Source organism: Eleginops maclovinus, chromosome 8 (genome assembly GCF_036324505.1).
Source record: "Eleginops maclovinus isolate JMC-PN-2008 ecotype Puerto Natales chromosome 8, JC_Emac_rtc_rv5, whole genome shotgun sequence".
Lineage (NCBI taxonomy): Eukaryota > Metazoa > Chordata > Actinopteri > Perciformes > Eleginopidae > Eleginops > Eleginops maclovinus.
Genome location: NC_086356.1, coordinates 15,467,294 through 15,485,592, shown reverse-complemented (window position 1 = coordinate 15,485,592; position 18,299 = coordinate 15,467,294). Strand labels below are relative to the sequence as shown.

General features: G+C 40.0%; 1 protein-coding gene across 3 annotated transcripts; it reads right to left on the bottom strand.

The window, feature by feature from the left end:
- Position 1: 1 nt before the first annotated feature.
- LOC134868964 (M-phase phosphoprotein 9) lies at positions 2–17,572 on the bottom strand. Of its 3 annotated transcripts, none has more exons than XM_063890385.1 (24): positions 17,478–17,572; positions 16,254–16,525; positions 15,889–16,036; positions 14,548–14,637; positions 13,968–14,476; positions 13,152–13,311; positions 12,966–13,047; positions 12,162–12,265; positions 11,799–11,915; positions 11,262–11,725; positions 10,483–10,632; positions 10,246–10,333; positions 9,328–9,543; positions 9,042–9,089; positions 8,852–8,916; positions 7,075–7,176; positions 6,342–6,566; positions 5,612–5,802; positions 4,591–4,866; positions 4,160–4,280; positions 3,643–3,734; positions 2,803–2,996; positions 1,693–1,761; positions 2–895 (listed from the first exon to the last, which is right to left on the bottom strand). In XM_063890385.1, the coding sequence occupies exons 2-24, from the start codon at positions 16,487–16,489 to the stop codon at positions 794–796; spliced, it is 3,849 nt and encodes a 1,282-aa protein (XP_063746455.1). In that variant the 5' UTR covers positions 16,490–16,525; positions 17,478–17,572; the 3' UTR covers positions 2–793. The 3 variants fall into 3 exon arrangements, with proteins under 3 accessions (XP_063746455.1, XP_063746457.1, XP_063746456.1); XM_063890387.1 differs by having other exon boundaries at positions 5,636–5,802; XM_063890386.1 differs by having other exon boundaries at positions 13,152–13,305.
- Between the last annotated feature and the right edge of the window lie 727 nt (positions 17,573–18,299).

Below are 18,299 nucleotides of genomic sequence, written 5' to 3'. Positions count from 1 at the left end.
GTAGTTATCAAATAAGCTTCATTTATTGTGCAACAACAATATTATAGTTCCAGTGAAGTTCACATCTTGTTTGAAAACTGCATGGCAAAAGAAAGCAGTGCACAAACTTCCATGCACAAGCATCAACCTAGAAACAACAAAAAAGTTGTGTGTGTGTGTGTGTGTGTGTTGTGTCCTTGTGTACAGAAAGTGTGCTGGTTTGGATTTTACAATGCAGAGCGTCCAGTCCTGTAACAAATATGAAACATAAAGCAAAGAAAGTGTCAAGTACTAATGGAAAGTAAACAAAGCAAAAAGGCGATTTTGATTCAAGTAAACAAATCATTTTTCAAGTTTGATACATTTGGCCCAAAGCAAATAGAAAAAACAACTCTTAAAAGAAACATGTTAAAAATGTACGAAAACATAAACAAAACACCTTTTAGGTCAAACATTTCATAACACAATAATTAAAATGGCAGTCATATTTCCCAAGTGGATGAATGTCTCAGCTGGAAAGTCCTTTTTGATTATTCACATGGCAGATTTAAAAACCTACACCTGAATAAGTAAAACATATCATATTCATATTTATGTGACTAAAAAAGTAAACGACTTTACAAATCTGTGCATTACTAAAAATATACTCCAAAAATGGAAATATCTTTCAGACATATAAAAAATATCCCAGAGTAATATGTATAAAAAGATGGCATGGAGTCTTTGTACAGATGGTTTTATGGCACAGGCAGACAATCAGTGCAGTGTATGAAAGTTGTAGCTTCTACACTGTGGTGAGTGAAGACAGACTTTGCTATATGTTGGCAGAGGAGCGGAGGACGTGGAATCTCTTCAGAGTCATGCGGAGAGATCCCAGCTGTCGATTCAGTCTCTCCAGACGATTCTCTAAGGCCACCTGGGGAGGAAAAAGAGAAGACAATTGACTACTTGGATGATTGGTTATTAGTTTCATTTATTTATGAAGCAAAAATGTCATAAATGATCTGGTTTCAGTTTGTCAAACTGAAAGATTTGCAGCTTCTTAGCCATGATAGCAATCTGTTTGACAGTCCACCACCTTGTTTAAAATATCCTCTAACTATTGAAGGGATTGCCATAACTAAATTGGCTCATACATTTATGGTGTGCAGAGCATGAATTCTAATTATTTTGGTGATTCCTTGACTTTTAATAACCACATGAATTTAGAATGAAAACAATTGTCACAGCCCTCGAAAGGCAAAAATCCATAATAGTTTTTCACAGTCATTTCATGATGGAAACTCAATCCATCGATAAGGAAATATGTAAACCATAACTAATAATAGTATTTTGGGTCAAGGAATCTATCATTTGGTTTGTATTTACTGAACAACTAACTGTTACAGGTACTGGGGGGAATTTTGATTAGAAATGGTTTGTTATTTTTATTCAATAGTTGTTTGGTGTATAAAATGTAAAAAGGAAAAGCATATTGAAATGCTCATTATAGTTTCCTACAGCTCAACGTGACCACTTTACCTTTTTTTTTTTAAACCCCAAAATATCAAATAATACAATTATATAAAACAGAGAGAAAAAAACAGTATTTCTTCACATTTGAGAAACTTGACAAGCAACAATTAGTTAATAAAAAGTTATCTACTCAGCCTTCAGCTCTCACTATGAAAAAACTAAAGTGTATGAACATGATCAATACATCTGGCATCTCACCTCATCTAACCGGGTCTGTAGAGTCACTCTCCCTCCGGTTCCAGGCATCCGACTCAAAGCTGCCTCAACCTGCACAACACACAAGTAAAGCATTTACTACCCAAAATAATCATATTGATGAAACAACCGGGAAAATGACATGTGCTGAATTCTGAAACGCTTTCACTGGACTCAGCAGATTAGGTGGTGTTTGTGTGTGTGTGTGTGTGTGTGTGTGTGTGTGTGTGTGTGTGTGTGTCGTGTGTGTGTCTGTGTGTGTGTGGGGGGGGGGGGGGGGTGTGTCCCTTAGGACTAGCACAGAGAAAGGGGGAGTAGGGGGGTGGACATCAACTTTCTATAAATAGAAGTCATTTAGGAGTGGTATAAAAACAATGAAGTCGTGTTGCATAAGAGGTCAGCTGAGGATTAGCGTTGCACTGTTTAGGCGAGTGTGTCAAAGACTAAAAGCTCTTTAAACTGGACTCACTGCGGAAGTGAGAGCATGTCCTTGGCGAAATATGTTATCTAAATGGTACAGTTCAAATTCAGCTTTATGAAGCTAAGTTTGATGGAAAAAAACTCATGACCAAATCTTCTTACTGCAGGAGACAGTGTGGGTTCTCCCAGACAATTATGTGTCATATATTCTAGACTGCTATATATTCTGGTTTTAACAATCTTTAATCCCTTTCTAGCAGGATGTTCATGAAGTTTTGCAACAAGTACTTCAAATAGACATTATTTATAACTAGAGACCCTTGATTTAAGCACCAATTGGAAAATGTTTGGATCGATTTGATCTATTTATACATTTTTAAGATGGAAAGAAAAACTTGATCAAGTAGAGTGCAACAGACTGTGTAGGTCTAATGTAGTGAGGACATTAGATATAAGCGACCATTATTTTTTTGTTTATCTATTTTTGTAAGGTGATTTACCTTCAGCGTCATGCATTTGAGTTTGGTTTTCTTTTTTTTGTTATTATTATTGCTCCTTACATGCATCAGATAGATTAGCCATTTAATACTTTATATGAGAATGATAACGTGATCCTGCTTGACAAGTGGAAACAACCCTGAGTGTGATGGGCTGTGAGTCAGCTCCTCTCACAGAGATATAAAAAACCCTCACCTGCAGTTTCTCCTGCGTCAGCTCGTCAAACAGTTTCTCGGCCTCAGCCAGCGAGTGGAGCCTGTCCAGGAGAAACGGAGCCGAGTCCTCGCAGGAGTCCTGAAGCTCGGAGACACCGCAGACCCCCGTCTCCTCCCAGCCCAGCTGGGGGTTTCCCTCCGGAGGGTTACCGCTGCCCGAGCACTGCTGCGGGTCTGAGGGAGGGGAGCAGAGTCTGATGTGATCCTCCATGTGAGCAGATATTTATTTTCATCCACCACATTTATGTCAATAAGGGAAGCACCGTGTCAGAAACACCTTCAAACATAATGCACTCCAGTGCAACCTCAACAGTATACAAAAAGTAGATTTAGAATTTGCACCTTAGTTTATAGTGTGTAAATTGGGGCTTTGCTGATAATATTAAATTGTTTCCCATTTTGTTTAGTTTTTTTGCACTCTGACCTACTTTGTCCTGCAACAGCAAACAATTTTCCTTAAGATAAATAAAGTTATACCTTATTTTAAACATCAAATTATTCCTTTTTGACTTTCAACAAAAACTAAAAATCTATACGCTCCTTAAGTAAATCATATCAATTCCAAAGGACTGGATAAACATTCAAAACTTGCTATTTCATAAAATCCTAAAATATAAAATATATCAAGCATTAAACACTGCAAAACTATTATTTGTGTTTGAAATAATTATTTACAATACTCTGTGGCAGAAATAAATAAACAATAGCATATAGAAATCTGGCCAACCATAAGAAAAGGTCAGATTCAATGCAGCGTATTCTGACCTTTACCTTCTATACCACAACAATGTTTATAACCATTAGAGCTGTAATACATTACCATCTTCTCTGTCTGCTGAGGAAAACTGGAGTCTCTTCCTGGGACTGCCGCTGTGGAATGAATGACGCCTCTGGTCAAGTTCATCATCAGTCCTGTCGACAAAATGAATTTTCTCCAGTGTAATGTAGATCAAAGTTGTCGAGAATCTGCAGTCATGTCTCTGTAACACTGGCTCACTGAGCTGTTTGTGGTTCAAGTCAGACTGCATTTTAACAAGCAAGGAATTCTTCTTTTTTTATGTAAGCAAAAGGTGTTGTGTGGTACATTTTAGCAGGCAGTGTTGCACATGTCTGATACAAGGGTGGTCAACACTCTCCTGTTATATTTTAAGCATTAGCACCATTTCAGAACAGCAAATGTAGAGAGAATGAATGTCTGTACAAAATGTTCTCTACAGTCCTTCCATATTTGTTGAGATATTATAGCAGTTCTCCCTTTGCTTCGATATCCTAATCCAACTTGGAAATGAGAATATTTTCCTGTACGCAGAACTGATAACATGTTTAGTGTTGCTCACCTTTTGTGCATATGTTCCTCTCTTGGCATCAGGTGACCAAAAGCAGTGGAGTAGTTCTCAGATGGGCAGCGTTTAGGACTGGACTTCGCAGACATGGGCATCAGTAAAGTTCCTCTCTTGGCTGGATGGAAAAGAAAAGCATAGTATTAGTTCAAACTATAACTAACCAATATTACAACATTAAATAAAAAATACATTCATCAGGGTTTTAGTAGTTTGATATATAGTCTGTGTTTATTTTACATTAAAAGGCCTCCGTTACCAAATCTAAATGACCTCCAAATGTGTTTGTATGCTTGTAAGAAAGCTCAAAGTATCTGCAAAACAACAGCAAAAAATGTCAAACAGTTCCAGACGACACTGAAACCTGAGCCTGGTGCTGTGTCAATAAGAGATGTGTGTATGCATGTGAAGAGTCTGTGAGGACATACTAGGGGTAGTTGTGGGTTTGTTTCGATGTTCTGGAGGAGGCAGTGAGGAGGATCTGTGGCCGTCTGGAGACAGACTCCTCTGAGCTCTTAGAAAAGCTGCAGCTCTTTTCTTCGCTACTCCTCCTCCTCCTCCTCTTCCTCCTCCTCCCCCTCCTCCTCCTCCTCTGGGCTCAGCTCTGGCAGCTCCTCCAGATTTCACCCCCTCCCTCTCGGTCTGCAGCACCTCTTTGTGTCTCCGCTCCACAAACCCCACTGTGGTCCTCTGACTGCCGCCCCCTGCAGAGAGAAACGTGACTGGGTCAGGTAAAAAAACATACCTAAAATGGCCTTTACATCTGGTAGAAATGAAAAGCACAAATAACCGAAAGAAAGAAATAAAACATGCAAAATATATAAGACCCAAAAGAGGCTTTCAGTTGAAACGATTTACATTTTTTCTTTTTCTTGTGTGATGATTACATGTTTGGACTGTTAGTTGGACAAAAGAATACATTTTGAAGGCATCGCTTTGGGTCTTAAGAAAGGTTGATGTGCATAATTCCCTATGTTCTGACATTTGATGCAAATATTCTGACACCTGAGGATTAATTGATGTTTCTTCTTATCCTTTAATATTTATTTAAGTTTCTATTCGGATTGTTCAGCCATAATTCTGTTAACAGCATTGTCTTCTTAAAGGTAACAGTTTTCTCGTTTATATTAGGAAACATGTCAGGCTTTGCTGAAATCAACCGCTAGAATAGTCTCTTGATTCGTTGGTAGCTACTTTATCGCACAATCATGCTACACGCTACACTTTAAGACTGATTGCAGCCATTGTTCCCTTCTTTTCCTGCTGCGGGGAAATGCCAGACACCTTTCGTAAAATGCAACTTTATTTATGAGAAGGAATATTGCTGTAATGCCCTAAGTGTAATGTGACCTCATTAGTGTGTTTAAATTATAAATTAGAGGTAATAAGATAGACATGGGGATTGAGTTTGAGCGTTAATCGGTGGTTGTGAGTGAGTGTGAGGCATACTGTAGGTGGTGGGGCTGTTCTTACAGGGGGCCCGGCTCTCTGTGGCTCTGGTCTCCTCCAGCTCTATCAGGGCCCTCATCATGGGCGTCAGGGTGGAGGACCCCTCCCTGCGGCTGGTGTCCCGCTGACTCTGCTCCTGCTGTCTGTGCTGCTGCTGCAGAGACTGTTCACACTCCGGGGGGGACGCACACCTGCACAACAAATCGGAGTTGAATCCAGAGGTGCACAAAGTACTCCGGTCTTTACTAAAGTAGAAGCAGTAACAAAACAGTGTAGAAATACTCTGTTAAAGTAAAAGTTGTACATCCAAAATGTTACAGTATTAAAGTATTAGCACCAAATACATCACAGTAATCCTGCCTGAGGGCCCCTCAATATTCAGTGTATTATATTATTGGATTAGAATGATTGATACATTATGCATTGATGATCGTCCCTGCTGCAGCTGGTAAAGGTGGAGCTAAAGCACCAAATGGTCAATCAAGTTTATATTAACCGATTTAAATTCATGATACATTTCTGCCGATTATTTTTGTAATATTAGTCTGAATAAGAAATGCATTTCCTGGAGTCAAATGTGAGATATAAAAGGGGGGTAAAAGTATAAAGTGGCAGGAAATGAAAATACTTAATCAAGAACTGCTCCAAATTGTACTTTTGTGCAGAGTTTCAATGTCTGAACATGTTTAATAACTTTGGTTGAACAAACGCTTATAGGATAAGAACCTACTTCCAGCTCCCCCCGACTGAAGAGCTCTCCACAGAGCTTCCAGTTCTCGATGATGGATCGTTAAATGGATAATGTGACTTTTTGTGGACACTTGATTGGTTGGTTTGAAGGAATGGAGATTTTCTGCCGCTGTTCGGCTGTTCACAAGGGGATTTCCTGCGTGTAACGTCTGGCTCTGCCTTGCCTTTACTCGGGGACATCAGCAGGTCAGGATGGTGGAAGAGACTGTGAACATTTAAAGAGGAAATTCACATATAGGGACACACAGTTAACATTGATCAGTTTCTTTCTTTCAGTGTTTATTAGTTAAATAGCTGTTTTTGTTCTTGTTAAAAGGAAAGAAGGTCAGTAGAACTTATTCCCTCTAAGCTGTCTGTGTTGAACACCAGTAGGAGAATAAAAGACAAGAAATTTAACTATAGCCTAAATAAAAGATGTTGGTACTAGTATTGATATGTAGGGACCACTCCAGCATCTAACCGGACACCACTGACATTTGCAGGAACATTTACATGCTCTTAAATATGCAGCAGGTGATTTATTAACCTTTGTTTTGTTCAATCAGGCTCTTGTATCATGTAGCAGCCCAGATTAACTCATATCAAGCACCTTTATACAAATCTAAAAGTATACATTTCTCCCTATTCATTTTTCTCAATGACTATCTAATCAGCCTATAACACCCACTGTAAATATGCAACAAAATAGATTGTATGTTTATTTACGTGCTTACCCAGCCCCAGAAGGTTGTGTGTTATTGTGGGAGGAGTATCGGGCTCTGGCCTGGTTCTCGTGCTCCAGCTGCTTCACCTGAGACTCAAGTTTGGAGATCACTCTGAGGGAGACAAACGGAGATAATGCATGGTCACAAGAATTGAAGATGCAGAGAATTGGGGGACTTTCTCTTGACTACTTTTTAAAAGGGTAGGCAACAATTAATTTATGTAACAAATTAAAGATAATTAAAGTGTCGTCAAAAAAAGCGTTTCTCAGGTAGAAATATCTCATGGTGTGCAATCCTGAAGTATTCTTTCTTCAGCCTTATTAGCCTTACTTAAAAAGATTTCTCCCTTTTCACAGAGGTATTATGACCCAAAGCCGACCTTTATCCCACACTTTCTGTCCTCTGGGTTATCATAAATTCTCTCTGCTGTCATGATCCGGCTCTAATTTGCGTCTCCTGTGAGCGTCTGACAGGCCTTGCTAACAATCTCCTCCTGCAGCATTTGGCGCTCCTTTATGAGACTCCATCAAACCCTGAAGCTGGAAATGTTCTCTCATATCTTACTGCTTATTCCATTTTGATCACCTAATATCGACTTTGCTTTTTGACTCAAATACCTGGAAGGATCCTCAGGTCACAACCCGATTGTATGCATCTTTTCTGGGATATATCTTGTCTTTAGATTCTGCTTAATGTACGAAATTCTCATTAAAATGCTTAGATTTGTCTCGCGTCCCCAATGCATTTGAAAACTATCTTAATTTTCTAGATTTGCTTGGATACGCCCTTTCTTTAGAAGACCACATAAATATCTTTTTTTTCTCGTCTTTTCCCCCCAGGTTATTGCTTTCGGTCTGTAAGCCCTCCTGTGACATCCGTATTGATGTTCTGTGGGCTGCAGCTTGCAATCTGTCCCTGAATCGACTTGACACACTTCATCAATGCCATCCATGGCATGAGCTCTATTGGTGCCAATTTGCAGGCAGAGCTGAAACTGCAATGGAAAGTTGCTGCGCAGTGTCAGCCGATGCTATTATCTACTTTGGACAGCCCAGAGACCATCATTAGACTTTATTGATTCATTCTCTCGATCGCTCGGCTGTCTAACAACCTCCACTGCAGCTCTTTTACAAAACTGCTGGAGCCAGCCAATGACAACATAATAGACCTGAAGCTAATAGCCATACTACAGCTGCCAAGAGATCTCTCTACATGAAGTGCTTTTTGTTGTTTGTGTTTTAATATTATTCAAAAACATCACTACATCTGCTCATGACAAGATGTGTATTATACATTAGGGGAACTCTTCAATCAGCAATGAAGAGAGCCACTTTATTTCCCAACTATTCCTTTAAGGATCGGAAAGCTTTAAGTGATAAAGGAGTGATAGCATTGTGAAGTATTAAAAGCAATGGAAATGAGTCTCTATTATATGCTATACTTCAAAAAGGGTTCGTATCAACTCTCACTTCTAGTTCTTGTTATTAGGGATCACATTAATACTGAAGAAAAAACACCTACGACGTATTTTTAGTTTACTGCCAAATATCTGCTCCTGGTCTCTGATTTACTCACAGGAGGCTCAATAAATTAAGGGTCTGAAACACTGTTGGCAACGTGAGCATTTTGTGACCCTTGATTAATAGAGCAAATCGTTTTTCAACTACTATAATCTGATCCTTAATAACAAGAATTAGAAGTTGCTCAAAACCAGAAATAATACACAGCAAATTATAAAATTCATACACCATCTTAACAAAAAAATATGTATAATTGATCCACTCACCTCTTCAGGTCTGATATCTGATCGGTGGCATCGTCAAGTTTGTTCTCCGTTGACAGCAGGTTGCCCTAGAGACAAAAAGTAAATGAAGACAAGTCACAAAAATGATTTTTATTTTGTTTGTCACTGCTGACATAATGCTTTTAATCAAATGATCACAGAGGATGTATATTATCAGCTCCAGATTCATTACCTTCAGTCCCTCGTGCTCCTTCGCCAGTGAGTCATATTGTCCAAGCAGCTGAGAAACAAAACCACAGAAGAACATCAGTGATTATGAAATAAGGATCAACTTTTTCTCTCCTGATATGATACCTATTCACAAGTCATTTGAATGTACATCAACAACACACGACACGATTTGGTATAAAAACAAATAATGACGAATAGTGGCGAGGTTAGGTGAACTTCAGATGTTAGTGAACAACGGTATATTAATTAGATTTTCTGTCTCTTGGCTCGGCTCAGCTCAGACTCACATCCTGCAGCATGTTGGACTCCCTCTCCCTCCTCGCCTCCCTCTCCTCGGCCTCCCTGCAGGTTTTCTGCAGCTTGTCCTCCAGCTGCCGTACGTGGCTCATCAGACGGGCTGCAGAGGCGTCCTTCTCTTTGCCCGAGCGTTTGCTTTCTTCTAGTCGCTGCTGCAAGGAGTTCACAGTAGCAGCCGCCACAGCGTACCGCTCCGGCCAGTCTGCCTGAAGACAGAAAGTCACTTTAAATTAAGGAGGGGGTAATGGTTGGGTATTAATTTAATGAATACGCTGAATATATTAATATCAGAAATTGAGATTATTTGACGGATATTTGTGTAACCAAACATAAAATGCAACTGTATTGGTGTCCAGGTTTTAATAGAGTGCTTATCTTATAAGGTCCATCATAATCCATCATCACTGAGCGTTATAGTAGGTGATTTAATTAGGGTCCATGCCACTTTTCCCACTTCATTAATAATAGATTGTTTGCATATTTCAGAGCGTTTAATGATTGAAAGACCCGTTTGAGGAACAAATCATAAACATGTAAGAGCAATTCCTGAAACAAAACATGCAGGAATGTTTCTTTTGACAAGTCTCATCCGTTCATCCAGGTTGTGTTTAATGAAGACTACATCAATTAAAATCTGACAGGTTCCTTTCTTTTCAAATTGTACTTATGAATGTAAATAAATGCATTAATAGCTTTTAGATCTTAATGACACTGTAAATTAGTATTGAAAACTATCCCTAACTGACCATGTGAAGTTGCTCTGGGTTTAAGTCATTTAAATAATTCATAATAAGATGTTCTTGCTGAGAGACAGTTTTAATTTTAAATCAACAAATTATAACAGAAGCTGTTAAAAACAAACTACATTTCATGACAATAATGTGAAAAAATAATCTGAGGATGGATACCAGCTTCTTCTCCAGTAAGCTGTTTGTTGCCTCGAGTTCTTGGATTCGACTCGTGGCCTCGGCCAGAGCTTTCTCCAGGTGCCTGCATCTGTCGATAAACAGAAATCACATTAAAAGAGGTTTAACGTGATGCTGGGGAAATGTGGGGTCCTAAAAGGATTCATTTGTGTGTCTTGACATCCAATAACTGAATTTTTCATTAGTGCATCATATCAAATGAAATGAATCAATGCACACCTGTCTGCGAGGGCCTGGTTGCTCCTCTCTAAATCTTGGGGTAGATCTCTGAGTTTCAGTTTGTCTCGCAGGATTTGAATCTCAGACTCGTAATACGCTTTCAGATCAGCCACGTGTCGAGAGTGCTTCTCTCTCAGGTTCTGCCGCAGTCTGGGGAGAAAAAAAAGAAAAGATAAGAAGATGAATGAACCCGCTGAGAGTTGATAGCGTCTGTGGGACTCGATGACCTGAGTAATTAGGATGCAAGCTACTTCTTTTAATGAAAAACAACATTTCTAAAGCCTTGCCGGTCCAGGCTCCTGCTTTTTTCTTCTGAGTCCTTCCTCAGAACAGCTTACTTTGTACTTTGTAAATGTTTTTTGACAAGGGCTCAGTAAAGGTAGTAGGGCATCAAGCATGAGCATCCCAGAAGAGCGACTGTTTGTCGGGTCATTGATTAGGAAATCCAGGGAAACATTTCTTATTACAAAATATTTTATAATGATCAAAATAGATTCATTGTTGAAGGAATTGTTTGTGCAAAAGTGGCATAAAGTTCAGTTTTAAGGCTTTCAAAAATAGATATTTTCCAATTTGTTCTTTTTTATATCAGGGTGAAAGGTTAAGACTTAAAAAGATGTAACTTTGAGAAACTTGTGATGGAAATGTTTCATTATTTAAAAGACCAAACAATGAGTCCAGAAAAATGATTTACAGCTTATTCATTATGAAACAATGGTTAGTGGCAGCTCTACATCCCAGAGTGAACAAACACTGCAACCTGTTTTTGCAGCACTCACAGAGAAAGGACGACAGGATCCTCCAGTGATGAAGCTCTCTCCATGTGTGGGGGCCGCAGAGAAGCCCCTGAGGCAGAACCAGGCTTGAGGGTGCTGGTGTGGGTGTTACTGCCCTCCTCCTCGCTGGCTAAGGGGGCGCTGGTTCTGCACTGCTGGCTGGATGTGTGTGAGCAGGGCTGGGTCTGATCCTGGGACGGGAACAGGACGGCCTGGGAAACGTTTCCCCACGGGTTCTGATGATTAGAGGGGGAAGGCCCGGTAGCTGAAACACTGGAGGTGTCAGAGATGCAGTCTGTGTCTCCGGGGTTGGGACTGCACACCACCATGCTGTCGGGGGTCACAGGGGTTCCTACTCTCGGGTAGACGTGGGGCTGAGCGGCAAAGGAAGGGCTGCTGAAGTGAGAGGGCGAAGTAAAGCCAGAGGTACGATCTGACTGCCGCTGGTTAGCAGCTGGGTCCAAAACCTAAAGCAAAGTATGGGTTAGTTAGAGGCTCGGTCGAGGAGTTTACTGATCACTGATGAGCCGTGAGACGTACCTGTGGTGACGAAGGACTGGATGTTACAGAGCCTTCCCAGTCTGAGCGTTTACCGTCTGTTCTTTGCTTGTTGTGATAGATCTCTTTGAGGGACAGACGAGGCTCCTGAGATGGGGTCTACAAGAGACAGACATCAGATTTAGGGGGAGAGGTACTGCAAACCAGCAGCTAGGTACTTTACATATTGACCAAAATATCACATTACAAAAAGGTATTGTACCTGTACGTAACGTTTTTTTAAACCTAGAAGAAAATCGCTATTTGCATTGGTTAGCCAATGTGATTGGCCCAACTAACTACCCCTAACACGATCCTCAATCAGACCAGACACGTGTGCCCTGATGAATATTAGTTTTTACTCACAAGACTCATGGAGGCCTCTTGCAGAAGGAGGTAAGCACCGCTGTCGAAGCTGTCGGGTAGAGGGTGATACAGCTCACTCTCATGCAAACGCCAGTAAGTGAGGCCTGAGAGAGAGAGAACAAACAAGTCTGAATCAAGTAGTAGCAGGTAGTCTTTACTAATTGTTTGGTAGTAATGGCCATCTTAATATGGACCCTTTTAAAAGAGAAATCTAGTGATATTCTACTTTTTCTAACTGTCAGAATCAGACACAGAATCAGTAGGTTTACACATACGAGGAATTTGCTTTGGTATTAGCTTTACTGTCAAAAATTACATCAAAAAGACCATAGCAACTATACATGTATCATCTAACAAGTACTGTCTGTGTGGAAAGCCTAATATAGCCTTCTGTTTATTTGACAAAGAAAATGATAGTGACTAGCTGTATTAATAAGAAACGCTACTTTTTTTTTCGTCAGTAAGAACTCAAATGTGTTTGGTACTGAGAGCCACAGACCAAGAAAGGAAGCCAAATTCATGGTATTATTATTTTTCATGGGATTCGTTGACGATAAAGAAACGTATTTGTGAATTTCTTCAGGAAATAACAAAAAAAGAGAATTCATAATATTTCTCCAAATGAAGCCCTCAGTGGGACAACAGTGCCATCGTTCTGTCACGCGTGGCAATTACAACAAGGCTCCATCTTTAATATGTGCAATGTAACGTTATTTCCTGTTTTGTTCTATCACATTGAGAGCAATTTTTGACATGGGCCGAGCTTTGCTGTTCTGTGCTTTGTCTGACTCAGTGAATTGTTACCTGATGCCTCAGACAGCAGGCTGTCACTCCTCCTCAGGGGGAAAGAGCTGGACGAGAGCCCGGACGATCGTTGCTGCTGAAACTGAGTAAAGATAAGTGGATTAGATTCAGCGGATGGATAGTAATCAGGCCAGCTACAACAAAGACTACAGATGCAGGGCAGTGATTTCCTATTGTAAGTTGTACCTGGTCCTGGAAGTCTGAGCTCTCCAGGGGGTTTTGTTTGTGGGCTTCCCTAAGTGGCTGCTCCTGGTAGTCAAGGGTTTGGGATGAAGCTTGTTCTGCCTTGCTCTTCTTGGGCCTGAGTTTCTGCCTCTGGGCCCAGGAGGTCAAAGGCTGGCTGGTGCTGCCAACATAACAGGTTGTGTTAGTATAGATATCCTTCTAAATGTTGCCTAAATCTGTTTATGTAGGGATTACCCAGTTATAGTTAGGACCTTTTCGTTATTCTGAATAAGAATGTGGTCATACAGGCCAAAGTATGGGGATATAACTAAGGACAACCTTTAAGGAAAATATGTGCAATATGTTGGTGTTGCGCGTTATACAATATTCCTGGGGATAGGTTTGGTGTATATTGATTTGTGTGTGTGCTCCTGAATGTTAACTAGTTTGATCCTATACGTATAGAGAGGCTGGGTTATGCTTCGTCACCTGCATTCTCTCCAATGCCAAACATTAACGGATATAAAGAGGCTAATCTTTTCTTATATTATCTTATCTTAATCAATTCAAAGTCCTTATATACTGTACAGGTAAAGAAAGGATATAGCTAGGATTTATTCAGGACGTTTCTTACAAAAAAAACAGATACAAAACTTTAAAACTAAGATTATTGATAATGTTGCACTAGATACAAATATTTAAAACAACCCTCCAAAACCCTTAAAGGCCTTTTTGTTTAAGAGACTGAAGTGAATGCTATTAAAGACTTTTCAGTGTCTGTAAATATGATGTCCTAAGAAGTTGTGGTTAGTCTGTCTAAAGAAAACCTGAACTTACCCAGAGTTTTTCTGCTGGTAGAGTAATGGATTCGTTTCATCCTCTCCGAGAGCCATCCCATGAGAGAAATCCTGCTGGCCCCCAGTCAAAATTGTCTCTGTGCCTTCCTTAAAGTTAAAGGACCAATGATGCTTGTCCCTCCCTGGAACACCATCCTCATCTTCCCCAGGAGACCCTGCATGTTCCAGAGCTGTGTCCCATGCAGACAGAGTCCCGTACCCGCTGCTGAGCACTGTGGTCGCACGCTCCCCCTCCTGGTTGGCGGTGTCTGATCTCTGGAGTGGAGGTGAGGGGGAGCTAAAAGGGGTGAGGGCTGGGGCTGCCAGGCTGTTATTGTCACTGGCCACATTTTTGGAGAATGTGCAGCCACTGGAGAGGAGGGGGAAAATATAACCCTTTTTGTCTGGGGTAGTTTTGGTCATCGGAGTTAGAGAGAACTCTGTGTGTGGCTGGATGCTGGCCTGGCGGTTCTGGAGCTGGACCAGAGCTTTGATTTCATCTTGAATCAACTGGAAAAACAAAGTCATTGTTTACTGCATGAACAAACATTTTGACACCATAGTAACTAACGCAGGCCTACCTGTATTTGGCACTGGTATTGTTCTTGCTGAGCGAGTATTTGCTCTTGGTATTGCTTCTCAACCAGCTGAAACAGATGCAACCATCGGCCCTGTCGTAGAAAAAAAGCTAATTAAATGTCATGTAGAATCATCTCTCACAGCAGGACCCACTGTAAAACAGTTGTGGCACATCCATTACATTTTTTGTATCATTGTTTAAATCTAACAAATTGTTTTACATACAGTTACTTCATTGGGATGTTTGACCTTCACTGAGCAGAAGGATGTAAGAGCAGAGTTTTTTCTCACTGAGCTAACCTTATATATGAGCTTAAGATGTGAACTGAAAAGCATGGATTTCTGAAATTACTACAAGTTTTGAAGGACACTTTGTCCAGGATGCATCTAACTAGATTACTTAGTATTCAACCAGAAGTGTAATGCAAAGTCTTTAAAACATATGTATATGCACATACATTCACTAAGAATGGATTTTACAGAGGAGTAGGACACATCTTGCAGTTACAGTTTTGAAGTAAATTCACATTTTTAAAGATTATGGATTTTCAATTAGGAAAAAAAAGCTGGAGATGTAATTTGAATACCTTTAATGAGGTATTATAACTTATTAAAATCTTATTTCCAAGTGTTTTTGTCTTAAAATATGTCTGGAGGGTATATTTTAACTGTAGTAAGATACAATATGCTGCTTTGTCCACATGTGTAGTATGAATAGCCACACGAGTCTGCAGGGACCATATGGGTGTAGCCTGTGTGTGTGAACATGTATGCAGACCTGCAATGCAGAACCATGTGCCTGGCCTACTTCCTTCCTAGTATATACATAGCAAATATATCAGCTGACAGATTCATTTACTAAACCAGTAGTAACAATGTTAATTAAGCCAAGACCCATTAACCCAAGGAGCAGAGGTGATCAGCATAAAACATAAAATATGTAATTCTGTAACTAAACTATTCTGCATACAGCTTGCACGTACATCAGACAATAGCTCCCTAGGCATTTAGGAAAAAACATTTTTAAAAATACTGTTTTTTCCCCCAGGTATGTAAACTAAAACGCTGATGAACTATGCAGTGAAATTTCTCTGTGTTGAAGCACATCACAGTTATCTCTTCAGTGCACATCACATCCTGTGTCTGAAAAGATCAGCTGCAGTGTGCTGTGTGTGTCTTTCCTACTGTCAGGTGTGATCCACACAAAAATAAAACTGACAGCTCAGAAATTAGGCTGCCAGCTGCCAAATGCAGTGCACAGCAACAACTGCCACAGCAGCTAGCCCCAACTTCTCTTGCCACATCATGAGTGTTCATTTGCACTCTCATTTCCACATTCCCACCTCACAATCCTTCCAGATCTCAGGATCAGTTTCTCCACTGCTTTGGATCTCCTGCACCAAAGCCCTGAGGGTCTCAAGGGAGCTTGGGTTGATGAATGGGAGGCTCTTCCCCTGTTCAAATGCTTCCTCTGTGCTCAGACAAAGACTCCTGCAATAGAGTTATATTATGAAAATTAAATACTTCTTAGTTAAGTAATATATGTGCAGGTTTATATATATTCACATTATTGAAATTGCATTCATCATCATATAAATGAGAGAGTACATTTAAATTCCCTGCTACTAAGACATATACAAGCCACTGTTTCATATATCATCTCTGGACAAAGAAACTTGAGGCAGTAAGATGTTTACAGTTACTGCACCTGATCTTGTTGCATGCTGGTGTGATGTCCATGGGTCTGCTTGCCACAGTGCCTCCTGTTGTTTGGGAGGTTGTGTGTCTGTCCTCTGAGACAGCCAGCCCAGAGGCTGATGTTCCCTCAGAGGACACCAAAGAGGTCTCACTCTCCTTACCCACATCCCCATCAGCACTGGCATGGCAATGGCTCAAAGCCCCTGAGCTGGACGCATCCTCAGAGATACTGTCATCTGTGGACATGATTATGGGCCCATGCAGAGGGGGTCAGTCTGACAGCTGGAAACCAAAAGAGGGGGAAACAAGAATCAGTCAGACATGTGATGTTGAAATGTCCACACCTGTTTGCTTGCACTAGTATATACACGTGTAGACATCCATAGAGAATAAATAATTATTCCATTACTAGTGTAAACGATCCATAACCTAAACTGTGTATATGTGTTTCAATGCCTGTACTATGTGCAATGACGGTTTTGTTGTATCTACTTGATTTTGATTGTTTACAAAATAAAACAAAGCAGAAAAAACACAACAAAAAAAAAAATGCAATATGTAATAATAATCTTATCTAATAGAACTGTAACAACAAGCAGCTGTTTATAACACATCTATTATAGCTTAGTATAAGCACTCAATCCATGTCAACTTTCTAACTATACATCTGATGTCAACATGAAACTAACAAAACCTTAACAAAAATACAAACGATGTGTAATTGATTTACATTAGCATCTACGATTCTTCTCTGTCTAACATGACCTGTTCTTCCTGTGTGTCTTGCAGCCTGTCTGGACTGGCCATGTTTAATTGAATTTAGCACCATCAACAGCGTCAACAAGACACAGACAGACAGCTATAATTAGTCATGCAGCAGCAGGTTTAAACAATTAAACAATGCCAGCTACATTAGCTTCCTTAGCTACGGTGTCAACCAGCAAGCACCGATGTTGCAGCCTGTTAAAGTTGCCTGTCAACTCCGGAGGAGGTTGGGTGAATTATCTAGCAAACATGCTAACTACAACTACCTCAACTACCTATCACTGACAGGCAAGTGGTTAGCTAGCTAGCTAGCTAAGTTTAGCTAAGTTGGTTTATTACAGGTTTGTAAGCACAGCGTAGGCAAGCCGGACAGAGCCAGTAGCATTATAACACACACAAACCGAAATACGAAACACTGTTTTATAGAAGAAATAATGGCGCAGATGGATAAAATAGTAGTTAACGTTACCCGTTGACTTGTATCATCGTTTCATCCATTTTTCTGTGTGAGTAGACGAGACTGCTAGCTGGTTGCTGGTTGGCTACTGCACTGCAGTGATCTGTGGCTGCTGTAACGTTCACAGCCTGCAACGCCATTGGCCAATCCGTAATCAAAATGACAGAGCCGTGATTGGTCTTCACTCTCATTCTGTGTTTCTATTGGCTGTTTGGGGGTAAGAGGTGTACACATGTTGGGACAAAAGCTAACAGACGAAAACCTACTGTCACAGTTTATATTGTTTTATTTTTTTATAATTCTGAGCTAATTCTACTTGAATAGTTCCCTTTCATAAATCAGAGAAAAGTATTCAACCTTTTTGACCCATTATATTTTTATGATGCATGTAATGCTGGTAAGCTCACGGTTTTAGATTTTTTTTTTTTATACACTAAATTGAATATCATTATTGTATACTAATTAAATTGATAGAATTTGATTTTGTAAGATAACCTGTGGTACTTTCATCCTTAGAAATATGTTTCTTTGCCCATCTGTCAACAGTTTTATATTACAGTTATATATATTACTTAGTTTTTTGTATACCCCTTTATCTAGGCCCTTACTCCCCCTTTTTTTTCTAGGCCCTTATCTTTTTATGTTATATGTTCATGTTTATGTTTGCACTGTGGGACTGCAAGAAACGGTATTTCAATTTTCTGTATGTATAACACGTGGACATTTTGAAAATAAAGTGGACTTTGACTTAATATGTTAACAGTTGTGTCTTTAAATTGCCAGTTTGAAAAAATAATGAAATTAACTGCTTCTATATAGTGCTTTTATCCAGTT